This window comes from Tenrec ecaudatus, chromosome 1 (genome assembly GCF_050624435.1).
Source record: "Tenrec ecaudatus isolate mTenEca1 chromosome 1, mTenEca1.hap1, whole genome shotgun sequence".
NCBI lineage: Eukaryota > Metazoa > Chordata > Mammalia > Afrosoricida > Tenrecidae > Tenrec > Tenrec ecaudatus.
This window is the reverse complement of record NC_134530.1, coordinates 241,823,519-241,847,127: the sequence shown is the minus strand read 5'-3', so window position 1 is coordinate 241,847,127 and position 23,609 is coordinate 241,823,519. Positions and strand designations below refer to the sequence as shown.

Here is a 23,609-nt window from a genome sequence, read left to right as displayed (position 1 = left end):
TTTTCTTAAGCTTAATGTAGGGGAGTCAAAAAATAACATAAAAAGTTACAAAAAGTCACTGTTCTTGGTTTTAATAAAACCTAAAATATATTTCTGAATACTTAGGAAGTTTTTAAGAACATGTGATTTCTCCCTATTACATAGCTGCTGATACACTGTAGGAAGGTGTGGACACTGTGGGGAGACCAACAGGAAGGTGCCTGCCTCCTCTACAAGTATGTGTCGGGATGCCAAACGGCCGAGACATGCTGGGCTGTCTTGGAAGCACATAAAATTAAAACTGCACCCTCCAAAGGTGTGCCCTCCTGTGGATTTCTTATTTCGAGAAAATAAACATTCCTCACCGTCAGCACAAGGTAGGTGTTGGAATACCTCTTCAGCCAAGTGAGGGAGAATGGGGGCGAAAGAGCGCACCACCACATCCAAGATCTCGGCTAACGCAGTCTGACAAGAGCGACGCTTAGGATCGTTTTTGCTTTCACAGTAAAGCCTGGACAAGAAGAGTTTATTCGGTAGTTAGCACCGCTTTGTGTATCATGATCTCCTAGGCAGGCTCTGCCTCAGGCTGCTTATAATGATAAATATCTTATAATTAGATAATACCCTAGCATATATGTATATATACATCTATTTTCATGTACATTTTTTCTCTGAGGGAAAACCTGTAAGACATAAAAATAACCCCGTTAAGGCATACAATAAAGTAATAGTTAATACAGTCAGTGTTGTATGCATCTATCATCACGAGTCCTAGGATACTTTCTCGCCCCTAAAAGGAAACCCTGTACCCACTGAGCACTTATTGACAATAGCTTGGCATCTTAATTCTGTCTCACTTCACCCTCTCCAGCTGTCCAACCTCCTGTGCAAAATGTCTAGGCTGTATCCAATTCTGGTATTCAGACAGATACTAACTGGACTCTAGACCGTGTTAAGACAATGAACACACTGGCTTTCGGTACTGAACCCGTGGCTCTGACTCTCCTCCCAATGGCAGCAGTGCTTTAAGAGGAGGCGTGAGTGAGAGTGCACCTGGGTCAGTCCTTGGTGGCCGGCACAGCACAGGGCTCTTTCTGACATCGGACTGGTTAGTAGACAGGTAGCGCCATCACTTGCACCGGGAGCAGTAGGTGGAGACTTAGCAACAAGCCCTCATTTAAAGGGATATTACTAATGTTATACGATGTTATTCGCATAATCATTGCCTGTGCATTTACCTCTCTTGCTCCTCAATATCTGTACACTCCTGAGAGCAAGTACAATGTTCGTTACCTCAGATTAGTAGCCATTACTTATTGAGAACTTGTCAGACAGAGCATGAAGCACATCTCTTTTAAGCCCCCTAACCACATGAGGTAGGCATTATCATCCCTTTTTTACAGAAGAAACAGAAATTATTGGGTAAGTTTCCCCAATTTGTATACTTATTAAGCTGCAGGACAAAAGTTCAAAAAATAAAATTGGACTCTAAAAGCTAACTTGATAATATCACTGTGCTGCCCACCCGGCTCGCCCTGTGCCCCCGGTATTCCCAAGAACATAGCCCATATTCAAGAACTTAATATTATTTCACGATTCAGTATACATACCGATCTTTGATGATGCTGAAATAAAAGCTAGAGAGGTCTCTAGCATAAAATGCTTGTAACAGTCGAACAACTTTTCCAAAATCGTATTGTTTATATGCCTCAGTGGTCTAGGAACAATGACAAAATACATTAGGAAGCCAAGATAAGATTGTGAAATGCAAGCCATCATGAGCAAATTAAGTTCTTCTAAGAAGGTGCTTCAAAGGCAGATGATAGGCAGGCATTCTTGAGGATCTTCTAAAGGAATTTCTGGATCACACAGTGGACTATTTGGAGAAGATTACACTAGCAACTACAAAACAACCCTCATCAAAGAAAGCGAGCTGGTTTGGAATGACGAAATCATATTTTAACTCCAGAGCGTGGGTTGCAAACAATCCATATCCGCTCCCTCCCCTCCAGCCTGAAAGGTCACGGGGGCACAACGGGGTGTGTGCTCCTCTGACTTAGTGTATACTAAGGAAGCCCCAGTTTCAGTTCCGAGAAAACATGGATTCTTTGTGTTCATGTTAAAATAAGCCAGTATCTTCCCAGAAATATGCACACCCCGTTTATTTCTACACACTATTACGAGGGGCACGTGGGTTGATGAATAAAAGATAACCACTTCGCTTCTTCCCATGGAAAATTAGACAAAGCTGATCCTGCGAGAGGGAAAGCCCAAGCCGACTGTTTCCACTGTTGGTCCGATCTTTTGAGAGCCAAAGAAGTGTTTCACGTCAACCTCTTAGGTCTACAACAACCCAGCCAAGTGGTCACTTTTCTCTTTACTCTCCGATCAGTCTTTCTGCGAGGTTTGCTCCAGTCTCCTGACACTAAGCATCTAACATACAATCGTGGTTATATTTCTGCTAACTTATCAACTCACACTTACCTTATTTGCAAAACCCTGCAGTAGGTGTAGCATGTACTGGTCTATGACGTACATATCCGCAGTGGGAACGGAATCTGTTTGGCGGTTGAAACCAGACAAATTTCCCAAAAGGAAGCGGAGTGTATTCCTAAGCTATTCATATTGACAGAAAAGAAAAGAATACAATAAGTTAAAAATGCCAGGTCTTTCATTCTCACTGGAAAGTTGTACTACTCTTTAACTTTCCCTCAACCCATTTCCCTTTCTTAATGGGATATGTCACAATTAAGTCACTCATAAGTAAGACGAAATGACAATGACAAAACACTCATCCTAATCACCTGGAGTGAATTCTCCTTATGTCTCATATATTAGGTGAAATTATCCTTCTGTGGTTGCTTATTCATTTGTCGAGGTGAGAATAATGCCACCCAATTGTCACCCAATTTCCCGGGTGACAGTACGGTAGATGGAACAAATGAGACAGGTCACTGAACACATACAAACTGTAAGGCAGCATATAAAATTTAAGTTTATTACTACCAGTACTTTTTTTTTCCATTTTAAAATGTATTACCTTTAAAAAAAAAAAGCTTTCATTTCTAATACATCTTTTAGAGGCCCCCCCAAAAAACCTTGATTGCGAATTAGGTGGGGTTTTTTACATATCAGATCATTTCTGCTCAACAACTTAGACAATTCATCAAGCCTCCCAAAGGCTTATCCTGTTGTTAAATCAGCCAACACAGGACATTGTTAATGCTCACAACATGTGTCCCTCAGTTTCTCAGGGTCAAAAATGTGAGCGGGTTTTGTTTGCTTCTCAGTGGGGTGGTGGGCATGCTCCTTTTCTTTCACAAGAATGACGAACCTTGTTAATATCATCTCTGGCAGCATTCAGTGCAGACGGACCAATTGTCACCTCGGTGAAGACATTCGACTCAGCTACCCACCAGCGAAGGACGTCTACACCATAAGGCGGTTCGGCGCTTTGATCCTTTTTGTTGAAAAAAACAAAAACAAAAACATATCAACCGAAAAGTTGTCAATTCCAATCAGCTGAATAAATGGTTTAGGCAAATGTGTGAACTCAAAATGAAAGTTTAAAATGTACCTGCATTCTAATGAGATAAAGCCTAACGATCGCAGCAATCAGGCTGCATCTGAAATCTACAGACTGGCTGCAATCCTGTTCAGGGCACAGATGCTCCTATCTAGCCTCTGCCCTGCTATCTGTGTGCGTCTGTCACAGCTGTCGCCGCCCACATAGTGTCTGTGACCTAACTTCTAGCTACAGTGTGGCGGGAGGGACCCAGTCACAAGGGGGGCAGTAAAGAGATAAAGGAGTAACAATAGAGATCTGATTTCTTTTATAAAAGCTACTCTAAAATAAGACAAATCAGCAGCAGGCCAGGTCTGGTATCCACTGAAGAGTTGCTAACGGGCTGCGGTGGAGCAGACGGGGAAGGGTTGCCATGCGGGCGGCTCAAAGTCTCTGTGGAATTTGAGGCTGTCTACTCCCATAAAGCGTCACAGCCTCGGAAACCCGATATAGAGTGTCACTATGAGTTGGAATCAATGTAACAGCAGTGGGTTTTTAGTAAGGGTCCTGGTGGCACTGTCAGGTAAGCATTAGTCTGCTAGCCACAAGGTCAGTGGTTCAAACCCACCAGCCACTCCTTGAAAGAAAGCTGATGCTATCTAGTCCCGTGAAGATTTACAGGCTGCAGAACCTTCCATAGCGTTGTCAGAGTCAAGTGGATGGCAGTGAGCTTCATTTTTGTTTCTTTGGAAAGACTTGCTTTAAAATAGATAAAAATCTAACTATTGCCAAGAAAATAAACGTGAAATGTGTACGTTCAAGCTAAAATTTCATGTTTTTCTCATGCCGTTTTGACCTAACAGCTAAATAGTTTCTAAATTTTTAAAGTTCAGAATATTAAAAATGAAACAGCATGGGTCAGGACCCCACTAGATTCAGACCTGAGTCATAATCACACCCCATCCCTGTTCTACTACAGTCCTACGACCTCACCAGTCCGGGTTTAAACTCGCTTAGTGTCTGTAGTATATGGCAATGGCTGCTCACTCAGCGCCTTAAGTGAGAAGGCCTTTGAGAGAATACCGACTTGTCCTCCATTGATGACAACGTCAGGATCCACAGCATTCCCAAGAGACTTGGACATCTTTTCTCCCTTTTCTCCAAGGGTAAATCCGTGAACAACCACTGCCCTGAAAAGACAAATTAACCGCTGAAAACAACCAACCACGGCCAGTCAATAGCGGTCTTTTGAAGATGACATCATTTGAATGGCTGCTTGCCAACTTCTAAAACCCCGAGCACGAGCACCATGGGGGAAGGCGTACCACAGAAACACATGGGATGTCCCGAACCACGAATGACCCTACACTTCGAAACCAAGGAACCAAATCAATCGTCTGGTTATATAAAAGATCCTCAGCAGATGTTCTTTCCCATTGTTTTTTTATGTCCCCATTGTTGTTTTTTTATGTCACACAACTTTTACCAATGCCAACTTTTTCCAGGTCTGCAACTGATGGGCAGGCAGTTACATGAATCAACTGTGCAACCCTACCCTAGTCACTGCGAACGCTCCTTTACCTTAAACCAAAGCTCAGTGCAACAGCCCCATCCTCATTTCCATAGTAACACTAATAAGCAAACTCTCATCTCTAAACTAAAAACAGAGAAAACTTAAACTATCTCGGCTTAACCCAAAAAAGGACTTTTCCTGACAGATTGCATGTGAAAGCTCTTCATGAAAGTCACAGTCTCAGCAGACGACACACCATGATGGTTAAATAGTAAGCTCTCCGCTACACAAAGAACCTGAATATGTCCTCATTCACCGAACACATTTTCGCAGAGTACTATTTTTTTAAAAAATACTTTTATTGGGGCTCTTACATGTCCTATCACAGTCCATACATTCCTCCAGTGTGTCAAGCACATTTGCACATATGCCCCCATCACCATTTCAAAGCATTCTCTTCCCACTTGAGCCCCTGATATCTACTCCCTATTTCTTCCCTCTCCCCCACGCGCCCTCCCTCACAAACCCTTGATAGGTTATAGATTATTTTTTCCATATCTTACATCGTCCTCTGTCGCCCCTTGCCCACTTTTCCATTATTTGTCCCGAGAGGGGGGTTCTAGGTTGATCCTTGTGATCGTTTCCCCCTTTCTTCTCACAGCCTCCTCTAATCCTCCTGGTATCTCTACTCTATCTCTATCTCCTCCGTTGGCCCTGAGGGGTTTATCTATTCTGGATTCCCTGTTTTGTGGGCTCTAATCTGTAGCAGTGTGCATGCTCTGGTCTAATCTGATTTTTAAGGTAGAATTAAGGTCATGATCGTGGGGGGAAGGAAGCACCAAAGAACTGGGGAAAGTTGTGTGTTTCATCGGTGCTGTACTGCACCCTGACTGTCTCATCTCTTCCCTGTGAATCCTCTGTGAGGGGATGTCCAATTGTCTACAGATGGGCATTGGGTCTCAATTCCATGCCCTGTCCCATTCAACTTGGGTATGGTTTTATTCTGGGTCTTAGATGCCTGATACCTGATCCCATTGACACCTCGTGATCGCATAGGCTGGTGTGCTTTTCCATGTGGACTTTGTTGCTTCTGAGCTAGATGGCCGCTTGTTTAGCTTCAAGCCTTTAAGACCCCAAACACTGTATCTTTTGATAGCCGGGCACCATCAGTTTTCTTCACCACATTTGCTTAGGCACCCATTTTGTCTTCAGCGATGGTGTAGGGAATGTGAGCATCACAGAATGCTGGTTAGAACAAAGTGTTCTTGTCTTAAGGGGGTACTTGAGTTGAGGCCCAATGTCTATCTGTAACCGTAATTCTTAACATAGTTATGAGTACATAGTTCTATTCCACTCTCAACAAATGTCCTTTGCCCCCTGCTTCGTTCCTCTATTTCCTTTTCACTTCCCTCTTGTCCCACGCCATGTTCAGCCTTCATTGCAGAGCACTATTACACACTGCTTGGATCATTAAAACTAGTTAGAAAAGCCTAGCTTTATGGTCCCAAAATTATGTTCAGAAATATAATTCGAGGAAAATTTTTTAAAAAAGAAAAATAGTATCTGCTGATTTGTTGGGTTTTTTTTAACAATTTATTGGGGCTCATACAATTCTTATCACAGTTCATACATATACATACATCAATTGTATAAAGCACATCTGTACAGTCTTTGCCCTAATCATTTTTTTCTCCTCTTTTCTTTTTTTACATTTTATTAGGGACTCATACAACTCTTATCACCATCCATACATATACATACATCAATTGTATAAAGCACATCCATACATTCCCTGCCCCAATCATTCTCAAGGCATTTGCTCTCCACTTAAGCCCCTTGCATCAGGTCCTCTTTTTTTCCCCCCTCCCTCCCCTCTCCCCCCTCCCTCATGTGCCCTTGGTAATTTATACATCGTTATTTTGTCATATTTGCCCAATCCGGAGTCTCCCTCCCCCCCGCCCCCCCTCTCTGCCGTCCCTCTCCCAGGGAGGAGGTCACATGTGGATCCTTGTAATCAGTTCCCCCTTTCCAACCCACTCACCCTCCACTCTCCCAGCATCGCCCCTCACACCCTTGGTCCTGAAGGTATCATCCACCCTGGATTCCCTGTACCTCCAGCGATTTGTTGGTTTTAAAAATCAAGTCATGCAAGAAATATAAACATGTAAATTGTTCTGGGAAGGGTTGTCATCTCGAGATAACCCAAATCATAAGTTAATTAAGAACTTTCTAATAGGATGCTTACCACACATTTACCAAGACAAAGCAAACAACTGTAACTAGCTCTATAAAATTCACCAAACCAAGGTTCTGTTCATCAGTCACTTGGTAATACTAAAGCTTTCAGGGCACCTAAGCTCAGACTAACCGCTCAGCCTGGACTGTCCTTGAAATTCCTCCAGGTCGCGTCTTCATGCACTTCAAACTCTAGCTCTGCATACATTTCTCCAACCGTCGATGCTGATCGCACATCGCACAGGAATTGCGTGGTTTCATAACTTTTAGTTCACAGTGAACTAACCCTTCTTTGTATTACTGCATCTCAAACTCTTATTCTTACTTCTCTGAGAAGACTGTAAGTTAATTAATGGGCATATTTACGTATTAATTGGCATAATGTTTCACACCCTGGCAAGTTCTCTACCGAAGTATGCTGGCAGATTTAGTTAAGGTAAAACATACTTACTTATAGGGTGCCTTTTTCCTTGTTGCCACGCTTGTTAATAAAGAAGATTGAAACCAACCCCCAAGCTGGTCTTTTCCTTCCAGGTACAGATCTGCTCTTGGGTCAGTGCCTCAAAAAAAAAAAAAAATTAAATTAAATTAAAATTTTAAATGCAGCAATTTAAGTTAATTAAAAGAGAAAAGGCATTCAAATTTTAAAATGTGCGTTCTATTTATTATGTCAAGCTATTACCAAAGGCACAGATACAGTAATGTGAATTATTATCCCCAATGTTACTTTATTATTCAAGACAAAGGGGGAAAATTCTGGGGAGCATAAGCTCCCAAATAATGGGTAACTGTTCCCACAGAACAGTTGATGAGTTTGAACCGCTGACTGCAATCTGCAGTCCAAGAGCATCATTAGACAAACGACAAAAGTAACAATTATTTCAGGCAAAAACCATCAAGTGTAAAGAGACAACCTAGAGAACGTTAGTTAGTATTTGGGAACGGACTATCTAACCAAGGGTTTAATACCCAGGATACAGAAAGAATTCCTTTAACGCACTAATACTTATGGCCAACAAACCAACCAAAACATGGACTTGAATAGATGCTTCTCTAAAAGAAATCTATTTTAAAAAGCCAGTAAGCACATGAAAAGATGTCTAAGTCATCAGGAAAGTGTAAAGCAAAGTCACAATGAGCCTTCACCTTCTCACTCACTAGGATGGCTGAGAAGAGCGCGTGTTAATGAGTAGGTGGGAAAAGTGGAGGCTTACCCAGTACTGACGGGAATGGGAAACGAGGCTGCCACTATGGAAACAACCTGAGGACTCCCTGCATATCACATACAGCGTTACTGTGAAACACAGCGATTCTGCACCCAAAAGCGTGCGAGCAGGCGCTCACATGTACACCAATGTTCAGCTTGCACAATAGCGATGGGGGGAGGAAATACCCCAGATGTCCATCAACAGATGCGCAGGTAAACAAAATGTGGGACACACATAAAGCAGTATATTGTTCAGCCACTAAAAGGAACAAAGTTCTGATAGATACTACAGTATGAGTAAACCTTAAAACAGGATGTCATGCGAAACATGTCGGATAAATATTGTATGATCCCATTTATATGGAATATTGAAGATAAGCACATGAATAGGAAAATGCTTAGTGATCACCAGGGTATAGGTGAGAAGAGAATGAGTTTCCATTTGAGGCCATGTAAAATTTTGGAAATGGATGATGATGCTAACGTAATTCATGTCACTGAAGTGTACACTTAAAATAACAAGTTACTCAAAAAAAATAACAAATTACTTATGACACTAAGAAGTTGTTAAACAAGGAATGTTAAAACCCAAACCATTGGCTCAATTCTATCTCACAGCTACCATACAGTACAGCCTAGGGCTGTGGTTCTCAACCTTCCTCATGCCACGACCCTGTCAAACAGTTCCTCATGCTGTGGTGACCCCCAACCATAAAATGATTTTCGTTGCTACTTCATCACTGTCATTTTGCTACTGTTATGAATCAGGTGACCCCCGTGAAAGGGTCGTTTGACCCCCAAACGGGTAGCAACCCACAGGTTGAGAACTGCTGGCCTAGGGTCTAGGCTGTAATCTTTATAGATGCCAACTGCCGCAGCCTTTTCCTGTGAAGTAGCCGGTGGACTCAAAGCTCTTGGTTAGCAGCATAGTGCTTACCCAAGGAATGGTCAACTTCAGATAAAATTTCATGAGCGTGGGGCAGTGAATTACTTAATACGGCTCTTCTAGCAAAAGCCTCTGTTTTTAACGTCCAGCAAATACCCTTTCCCTGCCCGGGCTTGGGTAAGAAGGCAGAGGAAAGATTCGCTATAAGTAACGGCGAGCAGGAAGGATGCATTCTAATCGGCACCCTGCTGTGTAGAAAGTGATCCACTGAGAAGCAGTGGAAGGGACCTCACGACCAGGGAGAGCCGAGTGGAGCATGTCCTTTGGACCCCGCATCTCCTTCTTGGACCTGAGTTCACCAGCTGCCACGGCCTTGGGGATAGGGAGGGTCCTCCAGACAGACCTCTGAAGGTTGACCTGGGACTTGCCAGCACCCACACGATGTGAACCCCTTTCCTTACACTGTACACTCTGAGTGGCCACTGGAGCACCCTGGACGTCGTGCGCAGACTAAGAGAAGGTGGTCGTTGACGTCAGAAGGGATGGAAAGTTCAGCAGTGTGGAAAGGTGAAACAGTTGGAAGATATTTAACCTCCACCTTCTTAGAACCAGTCATGTGTTAACTTTCATACACGAAATTGTTACCACAGTGAGAACACGGCATTTCAAACAGCGTTGGAAAATACCTGTGGAATCTTGTGACAAGACTTCCTGGGCTGAGGAGAGCAAGCAGAGGAGCAGAAGGAATGACTTTAAAATAAGGAAACCTGGCAGAACCACCTGGGCACGTGATCAAAGCTCAGACCCAATGGCACAGACAGACATTATGTGCTTGTTGATGTCAGCACTAGAAAGGGAGCAATATAATTTCTCTACTAGTCCCCTCCCTGCACACACACGAAAAGGATATAAACAGAATCTAGTCACGAGGACTGAGAACACAAACATAAACCCAGGAACGGTCTACATAATAAACTACTGTACCATCACAAACACCAAGGTCATAAAAGAGTAGACTACAGCGATCAGACAACTCTATTCATCATGTGATCCTACATTAGTCTTGGACTTTTTATTGCTTGTAGCATATACTAGTGGGGCAATCAGTGAAATCTGAGTAACATCTAGAGACAGACATTGTGTTACCCTGGAAACTTTAAAGAAACAAATCCACAGAAACTCATGGATAAGACAGAGTTTTATATAAAGGTTACATGAGCATCAAGAAAACATCCCAACCCAGTGCTGCCCAGGCCCACAAGTCCAACATTAACCCATATGTCCAACACCAATCCACAAAGTCCTCCTCCATCTCACAGAACAGATGCAAAGATGCCGACTGCTGGAGTAAAGCTGAGTCAGTGAACATGTAAGCATCTCAGCTCTGGCAGGGGTTTCCACATGGCTGCTCCAGCACCCAGGGCTGCATCAGGGTAGGTCCATGTGGCTTCTCCTCAGGGATGTCTTGCAGGAAGTGAGCCTTGCCAGGTAAAGCAGGGAACTGACTAAGGCAGCTGCACCCTGATTCGGCCATCACTAAGCAAGAGACCCGAGAACTAGAAAGGTGAGGCTCACCGAGCCATTTATCCCTCCACCCTTCAATTAATTCCACATGTGTTTATCGGACAGGTTGGCACAATACACTAATTACCTCAGACATGAGCATGGAATCAATGTTCACTTGCTGATTTTGGTATTTGTGCTTGCTATGTAAAAGAATATATATTAGAGAGGTTTTTTGCTTCTGTAAATATTTATAACCTTGGAGACCCACAAGGACAGTTCTACTCTATCCTAATTGGGTTTGCCATGAGTCAAGATCAACCTAATGGCAATTACGTAGTTTGGTTTGGTCAGGTCACATTAAGAAATACATACAGTGAAGTATTTAAGGATAAAGGGCATCATATATACAACTTACTTTCAAATGATAAAGGCAAAACCAGTAAATACGAAAACATGGGAAATGTAGAGGACATTCATTATACTACTTTGAGAATTTTCTGTAAGTCTAACCATATTAAAAAAAATCCCCAATCAAAGTTCTTTGGGAAATAATTTAAAATCTAAAACATAATTTTAAGAAGCCTCCATAACGCTTTTATTTATAAAATATTTGTCCTTATGTCCTAATGTAGGAATCAGTGCAATTTAATCATACCCATAACCTAAGAACAATTAGTTCTTATGTCACAGCCCTCCTCAATACTTGCCCTTCTAAAGAGACTGAAGATATAGTGCTAGAACAAAGTATGAGGAGGGACAAAAAGAATGGTGAAGAAAGCAGATGGTGCCTGGCTATCAGAAAGGATAGCATCGAGAGTCTGGAAGGCTTGTTTTTAAAAAAGCAGCTAAAAACACAAAAAAGAAAAGAAAAAAACCAAGCAGCCATATAAATGACCAGCAGCTAAGTCCACAAGGAAGAAGACCAGCTGTGTGGTCTAAGGACTGTAAACAGTAAAATCCAAATCTGGAGGTGTGACCAGTATTAGCGAGCTTACATTGTGAACATCTGATTGGTAGAAGGCTGTGCGTGGCAGTGAAAGTCCAAAATGCATTCGCAGGACGCTCCATATGGATTAAACCTCTGGCGCATTCCCTTTGATGACGGACCGGGAATGGGAATGGCCTTGTTATCAGAGTGCATTGTAGGACGATTACTACAGTTGTTAGAGTAAACGGTGACACCTTGCCATCTTGATTGCCTTTCTGATCCACTGTATATTTATTCCAGTTTCTAATATTTTCTGCTTTCCTTCTAATTGCGGCTTTTCTGTCATTGTTGGGTTGTGGTTTGGGGTTCTTTTATTTGTATGTTTTTGGGGTTTTTTGTATGTTTTTCTATATATGAAATCTAAAATAGTTAAATGTATAGACAACAACTGGACTAATAGTTTCCTAAGGTCATGGCAAGGGAGATTACTGGCTAACAGGAAACTAACAATGAGTACAAGGAAGAAGAAATGTTCTTAAATTGATTGTGTGATGATTATACAACTCTTTTGAATATGAACTATTGCAATGTATGATATGTGAATTATATGTCAATAAAACTTTTTAAGAAAAAAAAAAGAATTCAATGTGATAGCCCTATGTAAGAAAGATAATCTAACTGGAGTTGAACAAAGACAATTTTTTAAAATCATTTTATTGGGGGCTCATACAACTCTTATCACAATCCATACATGCATCCATTGTGTCAAGCACATTTGTACATATGTTGCCATCATTGTTTTCAAAACATTTTCTTTCTACTTGAGCCCTTGATATCAGCTCCTCATTTTTTATCTCCATCCCCACCCTCCCTCACTCACGAACCTTGATAATTTATAAATTGTTAATATTTTTTCACGTCTTACACCGACCAGTGTCTCCCCTCACCCACTTTTCTGTTGTCCATCCCCCTGGGAGGGGGTCAAGGACAAAATTAAAACAACTAATTAAACCCATGGAAGAGCAATTCAGTCAACAATACTGAAAACTTACTAGACCGTGTGCACTACGCTGGACACAGGAAAATAAAGAAACCTGTCAACTGCTCTCTCAACCCTAACATGGGGGTGGTGGTGGGGAGAGTTAAATAAATTGTTAACTGTTTAAATAGTTCATTGTGATTGGTGCTACCAAGAGGAAAGCACAGGGTTTAAACTAGTCTGTGCAGTCCAGAAAGGCAGACAATGTAAAACATAATGCCTAGGCAAACAGAACGCCACAGCGCAGCCCGGCATCGGTATTGCGACATCTTTAGCTTCCTTTCCTTCCTCCTCTGCTAAAGCACCGCTTTGTGACCAGCTGACTCTCATGATGCCTCTGCCATCACACGCTTCGTCTGAGACTCACCAAACTACGTGGCCATCAACTAATTTGGCTCTCAGACAATCCCATTTCCTTTTCTGAAAAATCATGGGGGCAAGTTATTTCAGTTATTTTCAGACAGTTTCATAATACTGGATCCCTTAGGAACTAATAAGTGGAACAAGAGAATGAGCTGGTTAAGAAGAAAGAAAACTCCACTTGTATCTATCTCACATATTGCAGCTCTAAATAAAATATTACCTAGAAAAAGCTTAAAAATTCCTAGAGTAGATAGTCTGCCAGGGTCCATTCGTGTTTAAAATTATAGCAGGAAATCATGGTACAAATAAGGCAAAAACATGAGCAACTAATTACATCTCTTTTCAGTATACTTTACAGGCTTTCCTAACCTGCAGTATAATGTAATAGACACTCACCTGGGAGAACATGAGACCACGAAGTTCCACTATCAAACCAGATGTCCAGAATATCCTGACCTGGCACGTATTCCAAGGCATCAGGACCACCAACCTAATCAGATAACGTAACGGCACTTTCAGTCACCCAAACATCACAATACACATAGTAAACACCGAAACAGTCTTAAGAAAATAAATTCCAACCATAAAACTCAAATTTTTCAGTGAAACTGAAAACATTTCACAGTTAAGTACAGATGCCTCCATTAGCGAACACTTCATAAGGACCCACGTACTGGTAAAAGTATGAACTGGCTCTTAGTTTCTTAAAACAAACTTCCTGTTTGTAGTTCTTGTGTGTGATGCAACCTGTTAACTCTTACTCGGATCCTACAAACTCTTGCTGCATTGCTAGTAGGCCTTATGTACTGAATTCAACTTCACACAAGCATCTCGCCTACAGTCATTGGGTCATTTCACGCACACAGGTTAATTCATACAAACATAAACTTACCTGAGATAAGACTTCACTTGGAAGAAGCTGTGCGGGGGGAAGAGTCCACCAGATATCGCTGCCATGCTGTTCCACTAGCTTAACAATATGCTCAATGGTTTGGCTGTTTGAGAGAGAGTAAAGGTAGGGATGTGCTATTAAATCATTGTGACTCATTTTCTAAAATTATGAAATAGCAGTAATGTTTTGAACAGGGGTATCAAGTCCACTCAATAGAGGAACAACCGTTTCTTCAACAAATGATTATAGGGCAGCTGGATTTCTCTATGTAAAAAAAGGAAGGTGGACCCAACTTCATACTACGTACAAAATAAACTCAAAATAGATCAACCAACTAAAACCATTCAAACTCTTAGAAGGAAACACAAATAAATTTTCATGGCCCTGGATAGGCAATAGATTCTTAGATTTAAAAACCAGAAGTACGAGCAAAAAAAAAACTTGGCACATCGAAGTTCACCTAAATGTTTTAAAATGTGTGACTCAGGGGGGAGTATCAAAGTACAAAGAGAAGTCGCCATCTAACTGATGTCAACTGAGTCCACGTGGAAGAAGCACACAGCATCAATGAACCGAAGGCCTGTGAATCTTATAACCTGAAGCCAAAGGCAGGCAGAGCATCAGAGCCAGGCTGCGAGCTTCTGGCTGACAGAATGCTACGGACGACCGTGAGAGCGCAGGACACGCTGGTGAGACCTACTCAGGAAGGAAGTCTATCGGGTGGTTTCCCTCTGTCTGCAATGGAGGGATCGGAATAAACTTGTTATGGCGAGATGCCTGTAGGAGATCAAAATGATAAACCAGACTAACAGGGAAACCCTTGTCTGTTGATCGCCCTCTGATACATGTTGCGAGGGATCTAATCTTTGTTTCATATGAGGGTTTAGCTCTGATGTATGTTGCTATTGGGGGTGGGCATCTTGAATTTCTGTTATATGTTTTTCTGGTAGATGAAACCCAGAACTGATGAACCTATAGAGACAGCAAGTAGAGCAAGGGTTCCTAGGGGATACAGTGGAGGAAAGTGGCTGGAGAAGGGGGGGGGGGTGGCTTGGGGTGGAAATAAAGGGGTGCTGATATAATGGTGTTCAAGAAGAGACCATTTTGAAACTGATTGTGGTAACAATTGTGCAATACTGTTTGATGTGAATGCTATGATATCTGCATTAGCTCCCATAAAATGTTTTAAAAAACTGAAATAAAATATGCGGCAATATTTAGTTTTTTTAAAAAAGTACTAAGGCACCATACAGAATGAGGGAAAATATTTTAAAATAATTTATGTATATTTTAAGATAATTTGGGGTCTCTTACAGCTCTTATAACAATCCATACATCAATTGTATCAAGCATATTTGTACAAATGAAAATCCTATTATTTGATAAGAATTTAAAATACAAAATATGTAAAGAACCCCTAAAACTCAACAAGCTAAACCAATTAAAATTATGCAAATGGACTGAAGAAACAAAAAGTTATACAAATGACCACTAAGGACATAAAGAAGATGCTAAAACTTGGAAGCCACTAGGGAGATACAAGTCCAAACCAGAGGAGGGATCGCTTCACACCCATTAGGAAAGCTCTTATCATTACACACAAAGACACAAGATGGGCTGGAACGCTTGTATATTGCAGGAGTATGAAATAATGTAGGTGAGTTGAAAACAGTTTAGCAATTCCTCAAAATTTGAAACAGAATGACTCAAATACCCAGCAATTCCATTCCTAGTTATACATGCAAAAGACTAAAATCCAGACACTTCCACTGTTCAAAGCAGCATTATTCACAATGCCCAGAGGTAGAAGACTTAGCAGTGAATCAGTAGATAAGCAGATTCACAAAACATAGTATATACAATGGAGCATCATTCAGCCATTAAAAAAAAGTGAAGTTCTGAGACATGGTATGACATAAATGAAGTTTGAAAACACACTGTGCTAAAATGAAATAAACCAGATACAAAAATACAAATATTGTATGAATCAACTGAAATGAGTCCTCTAGAATGACCACCTTGTGGAGGCAGAAGACAGAGAGCTGACCGAAACTGGAGGGTGAGAGCCTGGCGTGTGACTGCTCAGTGAAGTAGTTTCTCTTTGGAGTCATAAACTTTTGAAATATATAGTGGCAACGGATGCTTAAGATTTGTTATGTAATTAATTGTATACTTTAAAATATTTTTCTCTCTCACACATACACACACGGGGGTAAATCAGAGAGTCTTGCTACTGCGGTGTTCTACTTCATGTATGTATAAGTTTATTCCAAACAAAAAAAACATCTAAATATCTCTACCATCAATGAATGGCTGCAGACACGTTCTCTCAGTAACACACTTGTCTTAGTTTCACTAGGCTGCAAAAACACAGTGGATTCCAAGGTCAACTGAACCAGTTAAATTCAAGGCAGTGAGGTTAGCTTATAGTCACTATTGTTTGGGATTCCAAAAGGGTAATCTTGGTAGGTTTTCTTGAAGGGCAAAGGGAAATCATTGGACTTATTACAAATAAGTTTTACAAAGATTGAAATTGCATTGGTAAGAGCATCACTGAGAATATTTTTTCCCCGTCATAAAAATGCACCTGCTCAGTCTTCGTACCACCAAGGGCTGTCCTCTGAGAATTTTTCTGAGAAGCCTCACCCCACCTACCCTCCAGTTCTGCTCTTGTACCTTTAGACTTCTTTTTGCTGTCTAAACTTAAAGAACATGTCAAAGGAACAAAATGTGAGTCCCTTCTGAGAGGCCGGCCCCAATCCCAACTACATAGACAGCCCCCACCCCTGCCCCACAAAGACAAGTTCACTTCAGAGGACAGCACTGAATCTACAGCTCAGGAAGAGGACATATCTGATCAGAGCACACAGAAACGAAGGGAGAGGAAGAGAGTGAAACACATCCTGGCCCACCAAGCCCTGAGGACAATATTCTCGTTCAGAGCTGCCTAAGTACAGAGAGGATCACAGGGCCAGCACTATGGGGGACAACAGTGGAGACACAGTGTGGGAATTGTGCCACTCTGACCCACCACACTGAGGCAAAGCACTAAGGGTGTGCAACAGAACAGCAAGGGGAAGAGAGCAGCAAAGTCCCTGGAAAATACCCAAAATAGACTTTGGGCCCAGGGTGTGGCACCCAACAGACTGAGAAAATACTCCTAAAGGTCAACAAACAGACCTTGAACAAGTTACAGGCTTTTCTTTTCTCTGACATTTTTTTGTTGTTGTTGTTTTGTTGCTTTGCTCTGTCTTGTTTTCTGCACATTATTATCTCTGCAGGTCTATCTAGATAAGATAGCCAGGATACACAATCTGGAGGGGAAAACAACAGGACTGACGGTTTTAGGGGGACATGGGATAGAGGGAACGGGGGGGGGAGGAGGAGAGGAGGGGGGAAGGAAGTGGGTGTTAACAAACCCAGAGACAAGGGAACAAGTGATCCAAAATTGATGGCGAGGACGGTGTAGGAGGCCTGGTAGGGCTTGATCAAGGGCAATGTAACCTAGAGGAATTAATGAAACCCAAATGAAGGCTGAGCATGATAGTGTAATAAGAGAAAAGTAAATGGAAATAGAGGAAAGAATGAGGAGGCCAAGGGCATTTATAGAGATCTAAATACAGGAATCTACATATGTAAATATATTTATATATGAAGATGGGGAAATAGATCTATGTGCATATATTTGTAGCAGACTGACATTGGGCCTCACCTCAAGTACTCCCTCAATACAAGTACAATTTGTTCTATTAAACTGGCATTCCTTGATGTTCTCCTTCCTGACACAATCACTGAAGATGAAGCGGGTGTGTAAGCAGATGTGGTGATGAAAGCTGATGGAGTCCGGCTATCAAAAGATATAGCGTCTGAGGTCTTAAAGGCTTGAAGATACATAAACAGCCAACTAGCTGAGAAGGAGCAAAGCCCACATGAAAGCAGCACACTAGCCTGTGTGATCACAAGGTGAAGATAGAATCAGGTATCGGGCACCAAAGAACAAAAAAAATCATATTATTGTAAAGAGGGAGAGTGCAGAGTGGAGACCCAAAGCCCATCTGTAGGCAACTAGACATCCCCTTACAGAAGAGTCGTGGGGAGGAGACGAGCCAGTCAGGGTGCAGTACAGCACCGATGAAACATGCAACTTTCCTCTAGTTCTTTAATGCTTCTTCCCCACACTATCATGATCCCAATTCTACCTTACAAATCATGCTAGACCAGAGCATGTACACTGGTACAGATAAGAACTGGAAACACAGGGAATTCAGGAGAGATAAACTTCTCAGGACCAATAATGAGAGTAGCAATACCAGAAGGGCAAGGGGAATGAGGGGGAGAAAGGGGAAACCGATCACAATGATCTTCATATAACCCCCTCCCTGGGGAATGGACAACAGAAAAGTGGGTGAAGGGAGACATCGGACAGTGTAAGACATGACAAAATAATTTAAATAATTATCAAGGGTTTGTGAGGGAAGGAGGGTTGGGGAGGGAGGGGTAAAAAAACGAGAAGCTGATATCAAGGACTCAAGTATAAAGAAAATGTTTTGAGGATGATGATGGCAACAAATGTACAATTGTGCTTGACACATGGATGTATGAATTGGGTTAAGAGCTGTATGAGCCCCCAATAAAATGATTTAAGAAAAAAAAAGGGGTGAAACCACATGAGCACAGACTTCAACAATGATATGTGGGCTTAGCGCCTAGCTCAGTTACTTTATATAGTTCCAGGACCATGCACGAGTTCCCAAGCTTCTTTAAGTCATGGTTGTCTCATTTGCTAGAGAGTGACATAACACAACCAGCCAAAAACCATTTACTGAGCACAGTGTTTAACACACTGCTGTAGGCACTGGAGATAACAGCAGATGACAAGAATTCTGCCCAAACAGAACTTACATTTCAGATTCCTTTAAAACTGTTGAGAACTAGATGAGATTAAGATTGTAATTATACGAGGGGCCAGACTACTACATGGACACCTGCCCTTCCCGCCAGAAGAATTTATTTCAAAGGACGGCACTGAATCTGCAGCTCCAGGAGAGGGACATGTCTGATTTGAGCACATGGGAGCTGATGAAGGCGAAGGAGAACGTGGAACGCATCCAGGCCCGCCAGGCCATGAGAACGATGTTCCCAATTAGAGCAGGCAGTCGACAGAGGACCACAAGGCCAGCCCCACTATGAGACATGATGTCCCTCACTGACCCATACCCCTACAGGGGACAACACTGGAGACACAGTGTGGGAATTGAGCCCGATCTGATCCCACCACACCAAGGCAAAACACTAAGGGGGTGCAACAGAACAGCAAGGGAACAGAGTGGCGAGGTCCCGAGGAAATGCCAAAGGTGGACTTTGGGGCCAGGTATTGGTGGCCCCAACAGACTGGACTGGAAAACATTCCTAAAGGACAACAAACAGCCCCTGAACTAACTATAAGCTTTTCTTTCTTGTTTTGTTTGTTGTAATGTAACTAAGAGGAATTACTCAAACCCAAATGAAGGCTGAGCATGATAATGGGACAAGAGGAAAGTAAAAGGAAATAGAGGAAAGAGCTAGGAGGCAAAGGACATTAATACAGGTCTAAATAAAGGCATGTACATATGTAAATATATCTATATATGAGGATGGGGAAATAGATCTATGTGCCTATATTTATAGGTTTAGTATTAAGGTAGCGGACATTGGGCCTCCACTCAAGTACTCCCTCAATGCAAGAATACTTTCTTCTATTAAATTGGCATTCTGTGATGCTCACCTTCCAGACACAATCAATGAAGACAAAGTGGGTGAATAAGCAAATATGAAGAAAGCTGACGGTGTCAGGCTATCAAAAGATAGAGCATCTGGGGTCTTAAAGGCTTGAAGGTAAACAAGTGGCCATCTAGCTCAGAAGCAACAAAGCCCACATGGAAGAAGCACACCAGCCTGCGTGATCACAAGGTGCCGAAGGGATCAGTTATTAAGCATCAAAGAATAAAAATCATTGTGTGCTGACCTGCATGACACGATTGCTGAAGACAAACGGGTGCATAAGCAAATATGGTCATGAAAGCTGATGGTGCCCAGCTATCAAAAGATAATAGCTTCCGGGGTCTTAAAGGCAAACAAGTGGCCATCTAGCTCAGAAGTAACAAAGTCCACATGGAAGAAGCACATCAGCACATAGAAAACTTCATCTATCTTCGCAGGAGTAGTTGGTAGTTTTGAACTGCTGTTCTTGCGGCTAGCACCGAATGCATATCCACTGTGCCACCAGGGCTCCTGTAGCAGCCCAAGAAATACATATCAAATGAACACTAAAATTGGTCATATTCTTTGGGGAAGATATAATTTTATATGATTTTCAAATTAACTCAAGATAAATTCACATGAAAGTTTCTCACACTTTTATTATACTACTTAATCAGTTTTTCTGACATTACAACTTCCTCCAGTTCAGTGGTTCTCAACCTGTGGGTCGCGACCCCTTTGGGGGTTGAACCACCCTTTCAGAGGGTTGCCTGATTCTTAACAGTAGCAGAATTACAGTTATGAAGAAGCAACAAAAATAGTTTTATGGTTGGGGGGGTCACAACATGAGGAACTGCCTTGAAGGGTCATGGCATTAGGAAGGTTGAGACCAATGCTCTAGTTGCTCTTCATTACGTAGCAGTTTCTATAATGGTTAAGAGCATGGCTCCTGGCCAAACAGCTCTGGTCTGATTCTTTGCTCTACCACTTACTAGCTATGTGACCCTGGATAAGTACTTAGTGTCTGTGAGCCTCAGTTTCCTCATTTGCAAACTAGAGCAAACAGCATCCCTCAAATTGCTATTATAAAATAAATTAAGCTGAGTATAGAAACTGTTTATTAGAACAACTGGAATATAATATTAATTATGTAAGCATTCGCATTATTCAAATTGATTCTTTGAAGTTATGTAAATTTAGACAGTTAATTTTGTTATAGCAAATTATAAAAACACACATATTACTATTAAAAAGTTAAAGTACACATACTAAAGTCAAGTTTTGGACTGTGTCATTTTCAGCACACCCTATTAATACAAGAGACTCAGAATTAACTCTGGATCCAGGAGCACCAATGGGAATAGCGAGAACGCTAGAAGGGAGTAAGTTCTTCATCTAGACCTGCTTCTTGTCATCATCACTGTGGAGGGCAAATCGTCTCACCACTCTGGTCTGGTAACACAGAGATAAAATGAATTCTTTATGGGAAAAAAGTAGGGGAGGCAATATCAAATGGTTAATAAAAAACTATGTGCTACAAATTAAGATTTTCGAAGCAAGAGAACACAAAGTTGGCATATTATGACCGTGAAAAAGTATAATGTTACTAGTTTCTACTCTGAAGAAATTTAAAATAATGTAAAATGAAGACAAGTCTATATTCCTAAAGAGCTATTCATTTTAGATGAACTTTAGCAGTAAAGATAAATTTATGATATAAGACCATAAAAACATTGTACAATCATTATCTACTCATATGGCAATATTTAGTTAAATATTACTTTTTATAGAACATTTTACAGAACATTTTATCAGTTAAGAAATATGAAATCACAATAGAAAATGCTGAATAAATGGAATATTATTATCCATAAATGAGAAAATTTTAAAGAGAGAACTATTCAAAGGGCCTTCAAAAGCACAAAGGAAATTTATGATGTTTTATTGAAGCCATGATGCTAGCAAAGTGTTTATACATACACAATTACTATCATCTTCAGACCCACTGTGAAATTTCCAGTCAAAAACACTAACCGTAAAAACAGCGATCATTTTGTTTTTATATTTTTACAATGTTCTCATTAGATGAGAAATTTTAGGTAAGTACTACAGTGAAACTACAAGACTTAATCTCAAGTGTGCTGAAAACAGATAAAATAACCGAAAAACAAAAGCCAGTAGTTAAAGATCTCACATTAATTCAGAAAATAAAATATATTAGGACTAGTGTTATTACTTATATAGATATATTAGTAGCTGTTGATGAATCCCAGTGCCTCGGCTCCCTTAAACCAAGACCATGCGCATGTTACAGAATTACAACCAGGCCTTGACAACCGTGTCTTCAAGCATCATGTCCAATACTATGTTTGCTGACTTATTGTGCATGACTTATCTATAAAGGCCGCCACAGTAATTGTGAACTGATATTCTTATTTTTCTGTGGTCTGTGTAAGAAAGGCAACGAGTCAGATGCCTTACATGCATAATCAAAACCACACACCAAAGATGAAGCTGGATAACTGGAGACTGTCAGGAGATTATTGTGTTGACAGAGCTCAGTACCAAGTCCAAAGACTGGACTCTGCCTTGACTTATTTAGACAGTGATAAGAATAATTCACATTATTTTCCTGAGCTTCGGTTTCTATGAATACTGGGAAAAGCTTTGATAAAGAAAGGCTATGTGAAAAAACTGTTCTTACAGAAAGAGAAAATCCAATTGCTATATTCAGTAACATCATACTCACAGATGATACTAACACATCATTTTAGAGTACTGAATTCAACCCTAATAAGAATATGTTGTCATTTACCCTTTGCATGAAATGATTCAATTAATTTTTAAAATTCTGTTTTCAGTACTACTTAACTATACTAAAATGTTATTGAATCTACAACTAAAAGTACCAAAGATCCCCAGTTTTGACATGTTAAAGCAACTGTGAAAACGCTGTCAAGTTAAGTCAAAAACCTCTAAAATTCAATTTTCATTCTATTTCCTTAGGAAGCATACCAGTCATTTATACAATATGTTTTAGTATAAAAATAAATTCAGTCTCTCATTTGTATATACTTTATTTGCAAACACACACAATTGTTTTTGTTTTTAATAAAAAAGGCCTTATTTGGGTGAGGAAAAATGTTACTCTGACTTTGTATTCCCTTGGTTTATTCAAATACTGCTTACTAAAAAAAATAATGTCATTTACACCACTGAAAAACAAACCATTCTGCAGGTTTCAATTTTTAAAATTCCAATTTCAAAAAAAGTAACATAAATGAAACAGCATAGTACTGAGAAAATGTCCCAATATTGTCTTCAATATAAACCCAAAACTCACTGTCATCAAGTCACTTCCAATCATAACAATTCTGATGCAAAACGTATGTCGGCCGAATAATCGTACAGGTGCACTCAGCCTCTTCTTTCTCCTGCAAAGCAGCGGTGGAATTGAACCACCAAACTTGCTTTTTGCAGGCCAATGCCTTACATGACAGCATCACCACAGAGGCTTTTACTTAATTCTAAATCTGGGCACCCCCGCCCCACCCTAAAGGAATAGGAAACATTTTAAAGTAGAACAGACGAGAAGCTCCATCTCATTAGTAGAGCATCACTCACTAATACTGAGAGCAGGATTTAGTTCCCTACAATATATCATGAACTATGAAATATTTAAGTATTGTACTGCTACCCGAGAAGTTAGGGGTTCAAACCCACCAGCTGCTCCTTGGGATGAAGCTGCCTGCTCCTGTAAAGATTCACAGACTCACCTCAGCATCGACTAGATGACAGTGGTTAGCTACTAAGCACA

General features: G+C 41.0%; 1 protein-coding gene across 1 annotated transcript in view; it reads right to left on the bottom strand.

Moving 5' to 3' along the window:
- IARS2 (isoleucyl-tRNA synthetase 2, mitochondrial) overlaps positions 1 to 23,609 on the bottom strand; it is a 56,923-nt gene that overhangs the window by 11,321 nt on the left and 21,993 nt on the right. The window contains exons 13-20 of the mRNA XM_075530468.1: positions 14,054 to 14,156; positions 13,558 to 13,651; positions 7,684 to 7,792; positions 4,572 to 4,674; positions 3,314 to 3,439; positions 2,464 to 2,595; positions 1,590 to 1,696; positions 345 to 490 (exon numbers count right to left, since the gene is read on the bottom strand). Of these exons, the coding sequence (XP_075386583.1) occupies positions 345 to 490; positions 1,590 to 1,696; positions 2,464 to 2,595; positions 3,314 to 3,439; positions 4,572 to 4,674; positions 7,684 to 7,792; positions 13,558 to 13,651; positions 14,054 to 14,156 (920 nt within the window). The remainder of the gene's footprint in view (positions 1 to 344; positions 491 to 1,589; positions 1,697 to 2,463; positions 2,596 to 3,313; positions 3,440 to 4,571; positions 4,675 to 7,683; positions 7,793 to 13,557; positions 13,652 to 14,053; positions 14,157 to 23,609) is intronic.